This window comes from Callospermophilus lateralis, chromosome 16 (genome assembly GCF_048772815.1).
Source record: "Callospermophilus lateralis isolate mCalLat2 chromosome 16, mCalLat2.hap1, whole genome shotgun sequence".
Taxonomy (NCBI): domain Eukaryota; kingdom Metazoa; phylum Chordata; class Mammalia; order Rodentia; family Sciuridae; genus Callospermophilus; species Callospermophilus lateralis.
In genome coordinates, this window is record NC_135320.1 from 72,275,667 (window position 1) to 72,292,766 (window position 17,100).

The 17,100-nt window shown below is 37.4% G+C and overlaps 1 protein-coding gene across 10 annotated transcripts in view; it reads right to left on the reverse strand.

Annotated features, from left to right (window-relative positions):
* Positions 1–365: 365 nt before the first annotated feature.
* Enpp2 (ectonucleotide pyrophosphatase/phosphodiesterase 2) overlaps positions 366–17,100 on the reverse strand; it is a 108,172-nt gene continuing 91,437 nt past the window's right edge. For 5 of the 10 annotated variants that reach the window (XM_076836011.2, XM_076836012.2, XM_076836010.2 and 2 more), the window contains 7 exons: positions 13,704–13,778; positions 12,284–12,420; positions 11,163–11,298; positions 10,454–10,531; positions 7,204–7,336; positions 5,345–5,501; positions 366–972 (listed from right to left, as the gene is read on the reverse strand). In XM_076836011.2, coding sequence (XP_076692126.1) covers positions 802–972; positions 5,345–5,501; positions 7,204–7,336; positions 10,454–10,531; positions 11,163–11,298; positions 12,284–12,420; positions 13,704–13,778 — 887 coding nt within the window. In that variant the 3' untranslated portion in view covers positions 366–801. The remainder of the gene's footprint in view (positions 973–5,344; positions 5,502–7,203; positions 7,337–10,453; positions 10,532–11,162; positions 11,299–12,283; positions 12,421–13,703; positions 13,779–17,100) is intronic. The other 5 variants (XM_076836020.2, XM_076836019.2, XM_076836013.2 and 2 more) reach the window with 1 other exon arrangement.

Here is a 17,100-nt window from a genome sequence, read left to right on the forward strand (position 1 = left end):
GTTTCTTTTTATATCTACTATGGTTCTTAGGTCGACACCTTGCACAGAATATAAATGCAATTTCAACTGAGTCTAATTCTTTGAGTTTTGAACCAACTTGATAAAAAAGACAATTCTTCCAATGTTCAGAATATTTTTTTAAAAGGTAGCTTTGGACGGGGTATTCAGGTATTCTCTCTTCCTTTTCCCTCTGCTCTTCTGATTTCTCACAGATATGTACCTCAACCATCTCATCCAACCCCTGTATTTACATACCAAGGGAGCAACTAGGAAGAGGGCCCAGCACGAGAAATGTGTTCCTTATATGCATGAGTATACCTGAAGCAAGCCCTCTAATTTATTAGTAAAATAAAGGCCATACAAAATGAGGAAAAAAACTGAATGTGTGATTTATTATATTTAAGATTGGTCTATAAAGCTTAAATATGTCTGTCATAGTTAACAGCAAATGAATGTAACTTTACAAAATCAGAATCTTGATACAGTACAGGACTAAATGTGGCAACTATGCATCGGAAAATTAATATTTCCTCAATGCAAATATCAAATCTGCAGCACCATTTAGAAGCTTCCACTAAAAACTCAAGCTGCAGTATTTATTACGAGCTCTACTCAGAACACAAGACTACCTAAATCAAGCATTAGAGAAAAACAGTGGAGTCATTCACACTTAATATGTCAGATTTGGTACAGGATTAAAATACTAAGTTTTTTAAATGTCCTGGTTTCAAATTAATAAATATAAACACAATATAAAAATATACACCAGTTGATAAGGCTGTACTGCAGATGATCAGAAAGTTAAATCTCGCTCTCATATGTATGCAGGTATGTCTTAAGTGTCAGAATTTCAGGGTAGCTGCGGCTGGTCTTTCGGAAGAAATCCAAACTGGTGAGATGTTCAATGTCCCGCACTCGAGCTGTGTGCATCTTTATGAGTTCTTCTACCCATTTTGACTCATCCTCTGAGCTCTGTAATGGAAATAAAGCAATCAGAGTCAGAATGTTCCAGAGGTGGTTCTCTAAAGGGTCATTCTACTCCAAGTCCACAAATGACCTCTACACACTCCTGCACACAGCGCTAAAGCATGTCGCTCCTTCTTGACCTTCCTGTCACTCCGCAGCATTCCTGTTGGTAATGCACCACAAATACCTGGCCTTGGCTGTAAACATTTTCAACAGCAATTAGCTGTACCAAATAAATGAGACATGCGGTGTGAGAGGCACTCTTCTCAATAGGTTCTCAGAATGTAAATCAAAATTAGGAAAACCATAGACTCTGGAGAATTCAATAATTTGGTTCTTTTCCCAGCTGAAAAATGCAATGCTGACTACAGCGCACAGGTAATCTGAATACTCTCCTGCTTCCAAAGGAAAATGCAGAGCTGGTACCCAATGCACAAAATTGTGTGTGTTTGCATTCTTAGATTGTTCAAAAGAAGCCACTATATCAACTACATCATCTATCAGATTGCAACTAGTTGATATTTGAATAGTGAATTCAACTTGACACAGCTCAGTTGATGCACTTGGCACTTTGGGGCTTGAGAGGCCTGAGCTACAAATGTGGTACTCCCACTTCCTGGCTGTGTGAACTTGGTCATGATGCTTGACTTCAAGACCACATTTCTTTATCAACTCAAAGGTTAATACACTTACTTCAGCAGCTCCCTGGGAAGTAGAAAAAAAAGGAGAGGGAGAAAGAGGGGGAAATAAGGTAAAAAAAAAAATCATAAAGGAAAGGAAATCTCTTTCTGTCTCAGCTACTTGCCAAAAACTGCCTTCCTGTCTCAAATTCCAGATGAAAGATAGTCAGATGTCCCACATCAAACAATTTATCTCAAGTCTAACTTAAAACCAAAAGGTAATTCAGGTAAAGCAGTACTTTGCTTCTCAAAAACATATTCTTTTATTTTGGAGGCAATTGGGGGAAAGAACAAGGTCTGAAAGCCCTGTCAATTCCAAAAGTTTGCCTTCATCAGTAGACTTGGGACAGGAGGGCTTCACAAGCGATCTCATCTCCTAATTCCCTTGGGACTGAAATGACCCTCCCCCACCCCCCACCCCCAAAACAGTCTTTCTAGAAGTTGAAGTGTAGCTGCATGTCCCAGGGTTGAAAATGTTCAGATTTGCCCTCATCCAACTCTTGACCACTAGTGGTCTCAGTGAACTATCCACCAGAGCCCGAGAACCTGCAAAGATTTTCTCAGAAAGTTCCAACCCACACAGACCTGGACAGGGAGCTACAGAAACTTGTGCCAGGACTAAATAAGTAGCATGACAGGGTAGGATCAGGAAACTGATGCCTGGCCATCCCAGGAAAATTAAGAAATGGGAAGAAATTGCTTTACAGCCTGGAGAAGTAAGGATTTTAGCCTTCCCTGCCCCACCCTCCTAGCCAACCTAACCAAGATCTCTACGACTCACAGGAAAGACCTAAATATAACTCTACCCACAACGGTACTGACCAATCCTCAGTGTGACCGTATAATTAACGAAGTAGGAGGTCTCCAGATGGGTCAGGACCCCCTCAGAGTGAGCAGAGTAAGTATGAGGTTGTGCTTTTGGGAGACTTTTCATATTTATCTCATTGGTTTGATTTTTCAATGGTAAGTCAGTCCTGCTTTCCCTTTGTAAATGCAATTATTTGAATATGTAGACAGAGGTGAAAGGGTTCTCCTAATTTAAATCATGGAACACTGGGATTATAAGAATTCAAGGGAAAAAAAAAATGTCTTTTGCTACTTCTTTTCCTGGGAAGTGATTTGCCATTTTCTTTGGAAGGGCATTCTCTGCTGGTTTTCACATGCTAAAATCTGGTCTCTAATTTATCAGTAGGAAAACCAGGCTGCACTGCACATGAAGAATGTCGTGCAAGATGAAAAACTAATAAATTTAAATAAAAGTCCATGCACCAAGGTCAGAGTAGGAAAGGAGAAACTTTAAAAGTAAATAACAGATTATTAAAGCAAACAATAGCACAGTCCATGAACTTGCCCCCTGTCTTTGTGCTATGGGTATTTTTTTTTCACCTGCCTTTTCTCTCTGACTTTCCCCTAAGCAGATTTGTGAATTCAAGCTGGGGCTTTGAAATAATCTTCAAAGCATGGACAGGTTTCTTTGTGGACAGAGGATTCTTTAGTAAGAAGCATAGTGGAAGTGAACTTTACAAAAAAAAAAGACTAAACTAAACTAAACTCTGCAGGTCAGCAACCAGTAGGCAGAGGAAGACCTGTGGGGACAGTACTGAATCACACTTTTCAAATAGAAAAAGTGGATCAACTAGAGAACTATCCCTTCCACTTAGTCTGAAACAGTGCTTTCAAACTCTCCCTTCACCCAACTCCCCTACTGACATTAGAACTTGAACATGTATGTTCAAGAATTCTATATATACCTTAAATGCCCAACTCTATGTATGAAATGTCTTTGCAATCTTTATCTTAAAAAAAAAATGCAAGACAATTTTGATTTCACTCCACAGTATGTGTTTGTTTTTTGTTTTGTTTTGTTTTTTTGCAAAACTTTTACTTCCCCAGAAGTTCTTAGTAAAACTGAAGCTCAAAGAAAGTATTGTAATGTTGCACAGAGGCATTACATCCCCCATTACTCCATTAGCTACTCTTATGGTTTTGAACAATCAAAATAAAGATCAACTGTGAAGTCTGTGATATCTCACTTCTCAGTGCAGTTGCCTCACTTCTCCACCGCCCATCCAGTCATGCAGAGAGCCCCACTGATCCTTCAGGTATACTATTACTGCTTTCCACCGTCCTTTTTAAATGTCCTGGAACCTACTCCAGTTTAAGGTTTGCTACCTCACTCCTGTGAATCTCTCCCTTTGAACACCATGCCCAGCCTCCTCCAATTCAAGTTCACCTCCATAAAGCCTAAATGTTGCTCTTCTGATCAGACATTTTTCTTGGTTTATCTAATGACTGTGCAGAAAGAAAAGCTCCCAAGTGCCCAGGTTCTAACACAGAAATCTGGTAACTGGAAAAGAAAACAGGCCTCCTACTAAGTCAGCAGGCAGCATGTTTCCTTTATTATCTATAGGTTCCTCAACAGCTGATAAAAAGGCGTGTGTGTGTGTGTGTGTGTGTGTGTGTGTGTGTGTGTCTATGTAAGCATACATATATGGAGAGAGAGAGATGCCTCATAGGGTGATTTGATGATTAGAAATAATACATGTAGAAGACCTGCACAGTACCTGGATCACAACATGTACTTAATATGGTAAAAACTACTAGAACTGTCACTAAGACTATTATTACTATTACTACTATTACAATATTTTTAATTTGTTTCCAAGCAACTTTTAAAATCTTATTTCCCACTATTGGCCCTAATCACGATATCCTAGACAAGCTTAAGTCGATTTCTACACAGCATTTCAAATACGTATGTTTTCCTGCATCCTTTGTTTTGCTTTGAATATTCATAGCTCCAACTTTCAACCATAGTTGAAGCCATGGCCCAAGAACTGCATTACCCATGAAGCTGATAATCTCTGTTCTTTTAGTATAGCAATGACTTAGCCAGGCATGTTGGCACACACCTGTAATCCTAGCAACTCAGGAGGCTGAAATAGTAGAATCACAAGTTCAAGGCCAACCTTAGCAATTTAGTGAGACTCTATTTATAAAAGTAAAAGCTAAAAAAAAGGGTTGAGGATGTAGCTCAGTGGCAAAGTGCCCCTGGGTTCAATCCCCAGCACCGTAAAAAGAAAAAAAAGAAAAGCATTTTGTTTTAATCTGTTTTATTTGCAGCCTCATACTCTTGGCTGCCTGAGAGTAGTGACTATGTCTAACACAGTATTATAAAGGGAGAGATTCACAGGAGATTCACTGGAATAGGATCCAGGACATTTATATCTTATATTGTATATCTTATACAATTTAGGGATTTGAATATGATTTGTTTACTAACATTCTCTTCTGCAGATTACTTCCCTACTTCTTCTACCAAGTGAAACAAATGCATAGACTATTACTTGTAGCAGGGACCTTGCATTACATTAAAGACATCTGAAGAGATTAGATGATTTTCCCCTTGTGCTGAATTAGTGCAGGATCAGGAGATAGCAAGGCTCCTGTCTTTCTGCCAGGGTTTGCTAAATGTACCCACTCACACACAGACACACACAGAAAAATAAAAATCCATTAGAACACCAAGCCTCTATGTGTTAAATAATATTCTACCTGGGTCCTTCCTTCTTTTCATTTTGTTGGATAGTCCAAATGCTTTGCAATATGTGTGTTCTAGTTCAATGATAGGAATATAAATTATAAAACAAAAATTAATTATGAAAGCAAATCCTGAAGGACTCTGTCTTTGAACTCACATTACAGCTCTCATCATTGTCTGGTCTATGAGGAAGGATGAATGAGGATACAGAGAGGGGGCCATCGCACTTGTCAGCTGGCTGAGTGAAATCCAGGCAGCTAGTGATGATACTGTAGTAGTGAGTTGGAACAGGAATGGAACTGCCTTCCACATACCTGAAATGGGAAGGTGATATAAAATTATGAGATACAGAAGCTTTCTTTTTTAAATGGTGACCAAAGGTTATTGTCGAAGTTACTCATTAATTCTCATTAATTCCCACTCAATTGAGTTATTTTTTCATTTCTTAGAACTGGCCCACTTCTATAGTTCTGAAAATAATGTCTGCCTGGCATCTTCTCCTTCCATCTGCAGAGGGAGAAAGATATTCCAGGTAAAGAAAATGGTCTGATCCAAGAGTTGGAGGCAGGAAATGGCAAATAGATCCAATTTGTAGAAATGAAAGTCTGGAGAGCTAACAAAAGACAAATTACAGTAGGTTGTCAGCCAAATGTGGTGTTTGGATACTACTGTTTAGGAAATAATGTTCCATTGAAGGTTTTTACGGTAGAGCGACATTATTACAACTACATTTTAGGAAGGTAACTCTCATAGAGTTGTAGAAAATGGACCAAAGTCATGAGATATTAGACTTAGGGAAATAATAGCCCTTTCAAGCTGCAATGAGACCTTGTCTTGGTACACAGAATTCACTTACCAAAGAAAGCATTAAGGACCAAGTGCTAGGGATGAGTCTAGAGGTATAAAAAAATCATTTCCAATACATCAAAGTGCAGAAACTTACAATTTCTTACCTGTTTTTATAGTATCTTAATTTTAATCATTTTCCAAATATCAAAATTATAATTGAACTAAAAACTTAATATTGGTTAAACACTATGTATTTTGTGCTGGGGTTGTGGCTCAGTGGTAGAGCACTTGCCTAGCATGTGTGAGGCACTGGGTTCGATTCTCAGCACTGTGTATAAATAAATAAAATAAATAGCAATAAATAAAATAAGTAAAAATTTTTTAAAACAATATGTATATGTATATAAATATATACATACATATATTATATGCATACTGTATATACTATACTCATAAACTATGTATGCAGAAATATTATAAAGTATATATATGTGTATATATATAAAACAATGATCATCAATTAAAAAATGTATAACTAAGATGAAATTTCTCTCATAAATAACTGGAAAAGGAGTAAGATAATTTCTATTTTAATAGTTCTCTGTTACTTTAAAATAACATTTTATTGCCTAAACAGCTGTAACACAAAATTACATATGTCTTACATGCCATACTGCTCCCTTATTGTTTCCTGGGGGTATAAAATTAAATGATAACTCATTCTGAAGTTGTCATCTCTGTGTCTTTTTGCCTCCTCCCCTAAACTCTTGAGTTCCTTATGAAATCAACATTTGATTTATCCCCAATAGCATCAAAGAGAAGGATAGGGAAAATTAGATTCAACCAATTCATGCAATTTCCTAATGATATATAATGACTCAGAAAGTATAAAAGCTTCCAGAAGTCTTCCCAAAAAATGGAGATAAGTGAAAATTATGATCCTTCCATTGAAGAGTTGTTACATAGAAGAACCAATGATAATTTTTTAAGTATTTGATATATTTTCTTTCATGGAATAGAAAACTGCATTTATTTCTCACAAAATAAAAAATTCCCTTTGAACCACTAATGCCACATTTAATCAAAGGTTCAAAAGAACTGAAGAATTCAAAAAGAGGTTCAATGAAAGAAAAGACTTAGGGGTATTGACTCTTCTCTAGTACATGAATATTTGAAAAATATCTTGGAACTTAAGCATCCCATACTGAATGAAAATGAAAAGCTTACTGTTTGATTTTGTCTTCTGTGTCATGTAAGCCATCAAAGTCATAGTCAAATATTGGTCCACTTATCACATTTACTCCATTTCTTTCTGAGGCATATTTCTTCACCAATACCCTTTGGAAATAATTCCAGACCCCTGTGCAAAAACAAAATTCAGATCTTCTTAAACAAAACTCCTTGCTCCGGCCAAATTCTCTCTAGGATGCATTCTACAAGCCAAATGTCACAAGCCAAGAAACAACAGTACTGTTGTGGTTCATGAGAGGAATCTATGCTAAGCCATTATCTCTGTGTTTCATTTATAAAGCAGCCAAAGAAAAGATATGGAGCTATGAGATAATGGTAGGATTTCATTAAGTCAGGGAAGAGTTCCCAGAAAAAGTTACTGAGCTGAGATCTGAAGGATGGATTAGTAGGTGAGACAAAGAGATGGAGGCAGAATGTGCCAGGCAGTGCGTGCACATACTAACTTTGCAGTATGTACAAAAGTAGGTCTTTCTGGGTGATTGAAAAGAAAGCATAGCTAGCTCACAAGTTTGTCCTTAGCTCCGACCTTTCCACGGAGCCCGAGCAAGTTATCCAACCATCCTTCTCATAATCCACTTGAATATCTAATCATCAGGTCAAACAAAACATTACCCAAAGAGAATTCTTGATTTTCCTTCCAATCCTGCTCTGGCCCTTGTCTTCTCCATCACAGTTAATGGCACTCTCACCCAGACAATTGGTTCAGGGCAAATTCTAGGAGGCATCCCTGACTTCTCTCCTCACTCCTATAAGCAAATGTTCTCAAAGCTGTCTCAAAAATGCATCCCAGTTACCCCAAGTCAGACCACCTGTCACCATATTCATTGCTTCCATCTTGATCTAAGTTTCCATGCCGTGTGAAGTGAACAACCACAGAAGACTACTTCCTGGGTTCTACTTCCCTGTGCAAAACTCTTACTTCTTGATAGTAACCATATGGATCCTTTTATACCACAAATCAGAATCAATCAATCCCCTCCTCACTCATTTCTAACACCGAAGAAGATTTTTCATTGCAACTACAATAAAAATCCAAACCCAATTCCCATCCACAGCCCTGCATACACCTATGATTTTACTTCCAACCCCTATCCTCTCCTGGGTGCAAGGCTTTCTTCCTGTCCTCCAACCTTATCAAGTTTGTTCTAGCCTAAGATTTTGCTTTTGCTCATTCCTTTGCCTGGAAAATTCATTCCATAGTCTCTTTTTGTCTGGTTTCCCTTCTATTACTCATTTCTCACTCCCAGTGTCACCCCCTGCTTAGGACTCCCTTGTCCATTCTAATTCCAATTTACATTATGGTCAACCAAAGGAACAGGAGAGGAGTGGAATGGAAGGCAGACAAGAGAAGAGACTAGAAGGAGCAGGGAAGGCAAGCGATGAGTTGCTTCCCTAATATTAGGTCCAACTCACCACTATTTTACATGGGGATTAGAGGTTCAGGATGCTACCACTTCTTTTCTGTCCTTATTAAAAAGCACTTGGCCATCTTTCCCATAGGGCTTCCACCGCTCTATCTTCTGACTCTCTACTCTGAATAAAAATAGCAGAGCAGCCCACCAGAGCCAAAAACCTTGGATAATTATTTGTACCAAAGAAAGAAGGAGGACAGTAAGAGGAAAGGTCCAATGTTAACTTAAGCCAAAAGAGCGAGAGCAAGAGAGTGAAAAAGAGAGAGAGAGAAGAAATAACAATGGGAACAGTCAAAAGGCCAAACCCACAGAAATGTGGCATGAGAAAAAAAACATCCCCCTAGTGAAGAACAGCAAGCCCTCTGTGAAAGGCCTTGCCACACCAGCCTCAGGGTGGTACCGTGTGTTTCCTTTATTTCTGTTTGGTCCAAATTACATCAATGAAGAATACAGAAATCCAGGAAATCCCAACTCATGGCAATTAAAAGAAGCTGTGCCCCCATTGTGAGAAATGTACCTATGTGAGTTTCTGAAATGTTTCTCAACTGAGTCTGAGAACAAACTAGGAAATCTTCCTTTAAACCCCGACTTTAAATTTTCATTCATAAGCAACAGATTCTAGCTTTGAGAACACCTTCATTTACTAACCAGGACATCAAATAAACATATTTTTCTCTAAACCATGCAGCCATTTCACCAAAGTTAAGCAGGGAGTCCTGCCACTGTAGCTGACATACCGCAATTCCTCCTTCCTAATTTGAGACTCTATTTCAGCCCTGAGAGTCCTCAAACAGAACCCGATCCTCCACTGCCAAGTCAAATTAGAGAGAAGTACTTCTTTTTCCTACTTGTCCCATAAGCATATAAGTTCTTTCACTGTAAATGAACTAAAAGGGAGTAAAATCTATTCCATACTGCCTTCTCTGTCTCCAGATAAATGGATAGTTGGATGGTTGGATGGATGGATAGATGGAGAGAGATGGAGAAATTAATTAATTATTTAATATGAGAAAAAGAGAATGGATTATTTTTACCACTAAATAGATAAATCATAAATCTATATGAGTCTTAGAGGTCATGCAGTAAAAACTTTGAATTTTACAAATGAGAAGTCAAATAGCATTTTTATAATTACACAGCCAGTGGTCCCACTTCAGAGATGAGAACTTGATTTTGGGGGCCAGAACTTATTGTGCCTATAAAATTCATAAAATCCTTACCATCCAAAAGTATTGTTGTCATGTACAAATCAAGTATGTATTCAATGAAATGCAAATGATAGTTTGCACAGCCCTAAAGCCAACTGAAAATAATATTCTGATGAATGAAGACCCCTTAGGCTCTTGATGGGTTTCAGAGTCAGCATTCTATATGCATGAGCACCCCACGGGGAGAGTGCTTTCATGGCAATGTTCAGTAGGTAAATGTAGACGCTGTTAAGTGTCAAGTGACTTCCAAAATTCAGTGGAAACCTTTTTAACCACCAAAAGAATGAGCATTAAAATTGCAATAACTAAAAGAAAAAACATGAACGTGGTTAATTCAGCTTCTACCACTTATGACCTCTGTCACTTATGATGTCAACTTCTTAAACATAAACAAGGGATAAAGTACCTGCCAACCTTCCTCACAGATTCAAATTGGGGTTCACAGTAGAAAATTTAATATGAAAGTTTTTCAAAAATGTATGAAGGCTAAACACATGAAAGGTATTATCATTATTAAAATCAACATAGTGGTAGAAAAGGTAAGTGGTAAATTTAGAAATATTTACTTTCATAAATAACAGTTTATTAGGCAAATATTAGACTTACTTTTGAAAGCAGGATACATTGGGACCATATTGGTTACAAGGAATGCATCATATTTAGCCTCTGGCGAAGAGCTCAGATCTAAACATCAAGAGAGCAAATAGTGTACATGACTTACCAAAATCTACATCAAAAGAAAAATAGTCTTCCAAAATGGTCCCATGGCAAGCAGGTAATAGATTTTCTCCTTTATTCCCACTCATTGCCTCCTTTAGACATTTCTCCCCCTCGCCCACTCAACCTTTTCCCTTCACTCAGTCTCTCTCAAAAATTGTTTTTCATTCTACCTAGTTCTTAAGCTTAAGTACTTTGTAAAAGAATTCCTTGATTTCATTAGTGTAACTCAGACTTTTAAAAATAGCATCAAGACAATGAGACAACAAAAGGGTTCCTCTTATTTTTAAGAGATCACCTTAAAATCACCAAAAGATTAACATTCTCATTTTTTCAGATTCTCATGAAACAATGTAAGGAGGAACACAGAAGATTCCCTTGCACTTTAAAATTCTCCTGGAAAGTTGGAATTTTGAAAGTTGGTCATTGGCTAATTTTGGAAGGATCACATAAAGTTCATCTCTACAATCTCTTGAGTGACCCCTCTTAAAGACAATCTGAACCACCGAAACCCTAACTTCCTAGTTTCACACTCCAGAATGTACAGTATATCCCTGCCCCCAGCCAAGTGATCAGATCCAGACACTCTATGACTTACAGGGAGGAAAGAGGAACCCGTAGGACATCTGCTTATCATTCTTGTAGGCCAAACAATTCTGACTGAAGCCTGGAGAAACACGGACGTCAGGGCGGACACAACTGGTCAGATGCTCAGGGATGCCAGAAACCTCAGCCTGCATGAGAGTCAAAGTTACTCAGTAATGCCATCGCAGAGAGAAGGCCAAATGACAGGGACACAGTAATGCCAGGTTACTCTGTCATGAGCAGCCCAGACCAAAACCCTACTGGCTTTTACTATAGCTCATATTCTGATATTCTGATTCCTTTAAACATCATTAGTTTTAAAAACAACAAGCCAGTAATTTTCAAATGCTTATTTTTTAGCAACAGAAGTCTTTTATCAAGGTCTTAAGGATAACAATATATAAAGCAGAAATCCCACTGCTGGAAAATGAATAGGCTTTCACAGATCATTTAAAAACTAACACATTGAGCAATAACAGACATCCTTTCCAAAAAAAAGTTTGTGTACTCTTTATATGTGTGGGTATATATATTCATGTATTTACACACATAAAGAACATATAATATACGTATATAAGTAGAAGTATTCTTTTCATTTATATTCAGAAATTTAAAACACTTCAAGTGCCAAATAGATTTTTCCATTTCATGATATAACCTATGTATCTCATCCTCATCACATTGAAGCTCCAACACAAAACTTTTAATAAATAAAAACAGGATGCCAATTTGTGGGAGAGGCTGTGCATTCGCAGAGAATATAAGGAAACTCTGTACTTTCCACTAAATCTTGAGGCTGAAAACTGTTCTGAAAAAAATAAAGTCCATTAAAATAAACAAACAAACAAAAAATACACAAATCTTAGTGGTTTCCGTAATTACTGGGAAATAATTTATGCACAGTTAAAAACAAACAAACAAAAACAAAAGAATTAGCATGCCCCTTTCAATATTTAACATATTATCATGGAACTATTAGAACCTTGAATAAAGACTAGTTCAAAATATCTTATAATAGATCCAACAGGGAATTTCTTCCACCAGAAAAAAAGATATTTTCTAAGACAAGTAATCATTGTATTGATCAAGGAATGTAATGAAATGAAGAATACAAAACCCAATTTTTCCAATGACCTGTTTGGAAACAGTGTATGATGTCCAAAGTGGCATTAGGAATATTTCACTATAACCGCTTTCAAAGTCAGTGTGATATAAGATATTATATCTAGTTCGATAAAGCACGGCAGGTCGCCCATAGAGGAGATGTCTCTCTAGGAAAGAAAAAAGTTAAACTATGTTAAATGCACATTGAACTTTACACCAAAAGTTAAAGAAATATTGGAAGAGTTGAGCTGTCTAAAATGTGCTAGCTTACTTATTAATAATGCAGTGCCTTCTCCTTAATTTAAATGTGAGTCTTCCTAACATTTTTGTAGTTTCTGATCACCTGTGCATGCATCAAGGCTTGCAGTTATCAAAACTGTAATGTAAATGCCATATTTATGTTAATGCTCTTTATGGTTGTAAGTAATTTAAATCTGTATAGAAAGGAAATATTATATATAATAAAATTAGAAATGATTCCACTGAATGGAAAACCAAGGATTGGACTTCAGTAGAATAACAGGTTAAACAATGACTTAATTAAGAAGAAGGCTCTCTCATCATTATTTGCAAACTGCAACTCAAATATACATTATTTCAGCATAAAATGTGAGTGGTAATGAGAATTTAAAGGAAGCAGCTTTGCCACATGGAGGTAAACTCTTTAGGTAAGAACTTAAAGGAACATGTATAGATAAAATAAGTGGGCATTCAAGAGAGTTCTTTAAATACAGTTCTTTAAATACATCAGTTACCCAAGAGCTCAGTGAAGACTCACAAATGCAGAGACAGATCCCTAAAGGGAAACCTCTCTTCTTAAGGAAAAAGGTCTGAAACCTTACTTTTTGAGGAAGAAGAGATTAAGTTTACTAGTTCCATACTAGTGCCTAGAGCCTGATCTGACCACTTTGGACAGGCCAAAACTTCCACAGATTCTTAGAAATCAGGGTCACTCCAGACCAAAATATTTAGAGATTGAGGCTTAGGCAATTCATAATTCCTTAAGTGATATATATTTTTAAGGGGGAAAAAAACTTTTTTTACTATTATTTTATTAGAGAAAATAAGTTCTGGCAATCACTTATTAAATTATGTATACATGTTGCTTTAATTAAAGTGTTACCATTCTATGCGAGTAATGGAGAAAACCCTTCATAGAATACTTTGCAAGACCCCCCCCCCAAGTAGAACTGATGATTTGAGGCAAAGAGGCCCACACTGTTACAACATAAGCCTGTTCTGCATAGTTTGGCTTCAGTAGTATGGCAGTAAATATAGAAGGGTTGCCTAAGCTGCCAAATTTGGGGACCCATCCCTAAGAATTAGAACATTACATGATAATATTAAATAAGTGAAGTATAATAAACAAAGTAAAAGCCAGCAAATCATAACAGTAGTACTTGGGGGGGCAGCAAACCAACCCAGACTTTCTTCGAAACTCAAACCAAACCTTTTCTAGGTTCAAAATTTCCATTAATGATTTCCTTGTTTTCATTTTTGCTGCCTCTGAATTTTCTGGTTTCAGCTGGAAGCAGAAGTATCAGAATTTTTTGAGAAGCTATTTTTTTTTAATCATTCAAGTGTTAATGCTTACCATGCACATTCCTCCAAACCGGAACTCAAGCCTAGCCTCCCATCTGTTCCATTAAGGGACAACAAAAGAGCAATCACATGTAACACCCCTCCTTGAGCAGCCACCAGATCATAGTTTGGGTGATCTACAGTCTCCACCAACTCTGGCTCTTCCTTTCTCCAGGGGCCCTCATTTCTTGGCATTTCTCAATTTGCAGCACCCTGCACATGATCGTGGCGAACACCTCTTTGATATTATGCATGTGATTGCTTTTCTCTCTACTAACAATAACTTCTCCAGTCTTCTCCACCAGTCTGTCACTTATCTCCTTCCCAATTCATCCATTATGTATTCCTCATCAAACACTGATTGAAAACCTACATTGGACCAGGTCCTGGGCTGTAGAAGAAAGGTAACTGAGCAAAGAATATTAGGATAGAACTCTTACCCTCAAAGAGCTCAGAGTTCAATGGGAAAGACAAACGTGGCACAAATAACTCACAAATAACATAGTCTGCATCACATCGGAGCTATCCATAAGAATATGGAAGGAACACAGAGGAGGATGAATGTCACAAATGGGGGTAAGATGGCATCAGCAAAGCCCTCCACAGAGCATATGACGTTAAACCAGGGTTAAGCCACATCCCAGCTTATGTCTGCTATTCTGACATATTATTAAAACACTCTTTTTCACACTCAAGGTGCAAGACAAATAATACGGTCACAGAGTTCAACCATCATGAGAGAGACATGAGTTAAAAAGGAAGAAGTACAAGATCAACCAAATATCCAAGATTCACTTTCTACAATTTCCCGACACACCTTCTCCATATCTACTCATTCTTCTGCTCTGAATATATAGACTTAAGTTTGCTTCAAAAATTTGGGCTTTACAGTTTCAAAGAATGGACACTACTGCTTTATGAAACACAGCTGGGGCACAAATGTATCATTATCTGATCAATTCTTTTTCAGTTATTACTGAGCATCAGGAAAAAGAAAAAGAAAAAGGAAACAAAAAAAAAAAACACCCAGTGGTTTCAACAACCTTCCAAAATCCAACCAATCAAGATTCCCAACTGACCCCTCCCCACCCCCCCAAAAAATCTACCTGGGTCTTCCTAAAACTTAGCAGTTTTGTCCAAGAAAAAAGTGAAATAATCTTTGCAGTAAAAAACACAGATTTCAAAGTTCTGATTCAAATTTGGATTTTACTTTTTCAGTTTATCAAAGTATCAATGAATCACAGGATCTTCATCATATCCTGACTTTGTGGATCTTTATGATTTCTTAGGCGAGCCACATATTGAGTTTCTGCTGAACAAAAAGCTCCTACCCAGGCCACAAAACGTACTAGATTCTGTCCTTACACGTTAAGATCTTCGCCTCAAGACTAACCCACAAGCTTCTGCTTTGACAACATGTTCCTGTGATTTCTTTTTTATTTTTTCCTACAGTAAGTGACTCCAATAAGTAATTGAAGTATTCATGCTTTTAAAGTATTTACTTTCAAAATATTTAAAAATTTTTAATGTCACAGCATTTGCACATATTTATGGGTTAGAGTGTGATATTCTAACACATATGTACCATGTGTATATATCAGGGTAAGTGGATCAGTGTAATTGATGTGTTTATTACCTCAAACACTTACCATTTCTTTGCATTGAGAACATTTAAAATCCTCTCTATGAGTTATTTTGAAATATATAGTTAATTTTGGTCATGTAGTTACTCCATTATTCCACATAGAAGTTATTCCTGCTGTCCAACTGCACTTCTGTACCCATTAACCATCCTTCTCCTGTGATTTTTTTTCTGTGGCTGTGCCTTCCCAGACTGGGTTCCTACTCCATAGAATTCTAGACAGAGCCTTTATTCCACACCCTGATTCCTGTTTACAATAGTGTCTCTGGCATTTTGGTACACGCCAAGGTTCTCCTCCAGATACCACATTTGGCAAAACACTGTGAGACAAATCTTTTTAAGTGGTGTGGACTCCCCAGCACTTACTGTTTTTCCCTTCCAAAGTTTGGTCATGCAGACCTGAGTTTGTGTTTCTCTTCCCTCCTCAGCTTCCTGATTCACATTCCCACAGATTGGCTGGCTAACTTGCAGCCACATGAAAAATCTCTCCTCCCTTTTGTTTTTTAAACATTCACTCCCACAATAATATGCTCTTAAATTTGACCACAAAAACCTCTACACAAGACCTTTCCTTTTCCTGTATTCTTTCTCCTTCTTTGCTTTACAAGTGTCTATTATCATTCACTGACATTTCAATCTCCATTGGGATTCTACTGGACGTCTGTTCTTACCTCAACCCTTTTAACAGTATGCTGTAATTCATCTACTTCCTACGTCCTTCCACAGATCAAAACCTGTATGAGAACAGGGACTTTATCTGTGTTTTTTACCACCAGATTCTTCTTCTCCACTGTCAATCACATAATATCTACTTGGTAAAGACTTATTGATGAATCAATAAAAAATAAATAAAAATAAAAAGCTGGGTTTTACATATGACCTGCCTAACGTAATGCTGAGAGACAGATTGGACAGATCAGTTCCCCCTCCATTTTACTGATGGAGCAATTGGGGGTTTATTATTTATACTAGATAATTCGGCTACATAGCAGCACCCAGACTCTAGGCCTCAACCCTCTTGCTCATCATTCGTCACTTTAGCCTTTGGGGCAATCTCCAGCCAGATGCTGTCTGCTACTTTGTTCTAATGGAGAACATATTGGAATGAAGGTCCATCTGCTCCTGTGCATCAGTTCTATCCAAGTGATATCTGCTGAGACAACATTAGTAAGCCCTAACAAGGACAATCATTTGTATCAAAGCCTTTAGTATTTCATAACAACTTGCAAATCTTGACATGAACTGAAATTCTTTCCTGACATATTCCCTTTGTGCCAACACTTAGAATAAAAAGCATTTTCAGAGGAAATCACATAGGTTTAAGTGTCACATAGAACTGGAGTCAAATCTCATCTCAGCTCTTCATAACTCTGCAACTCTGAAACTTAACATCCTAAAGGCTTCTGCTTCCCTGGGATGTTGTACTGTCAAAGAGCAAAACATGTAATACGCCAAGGTCAGTCTTCACCCAAACTAGCTTTGGTCATAGTGGTTGTAGTTGTCACAGCTTAGTATCAGCAAACAATATTGGTAGTTAAAGATGATTAGAATTGAGTGTCTATATCAAATCTACTATAAATCATAAGCAATTATACTGTGTAATGATTTCTTCCAAGTCTTCTCT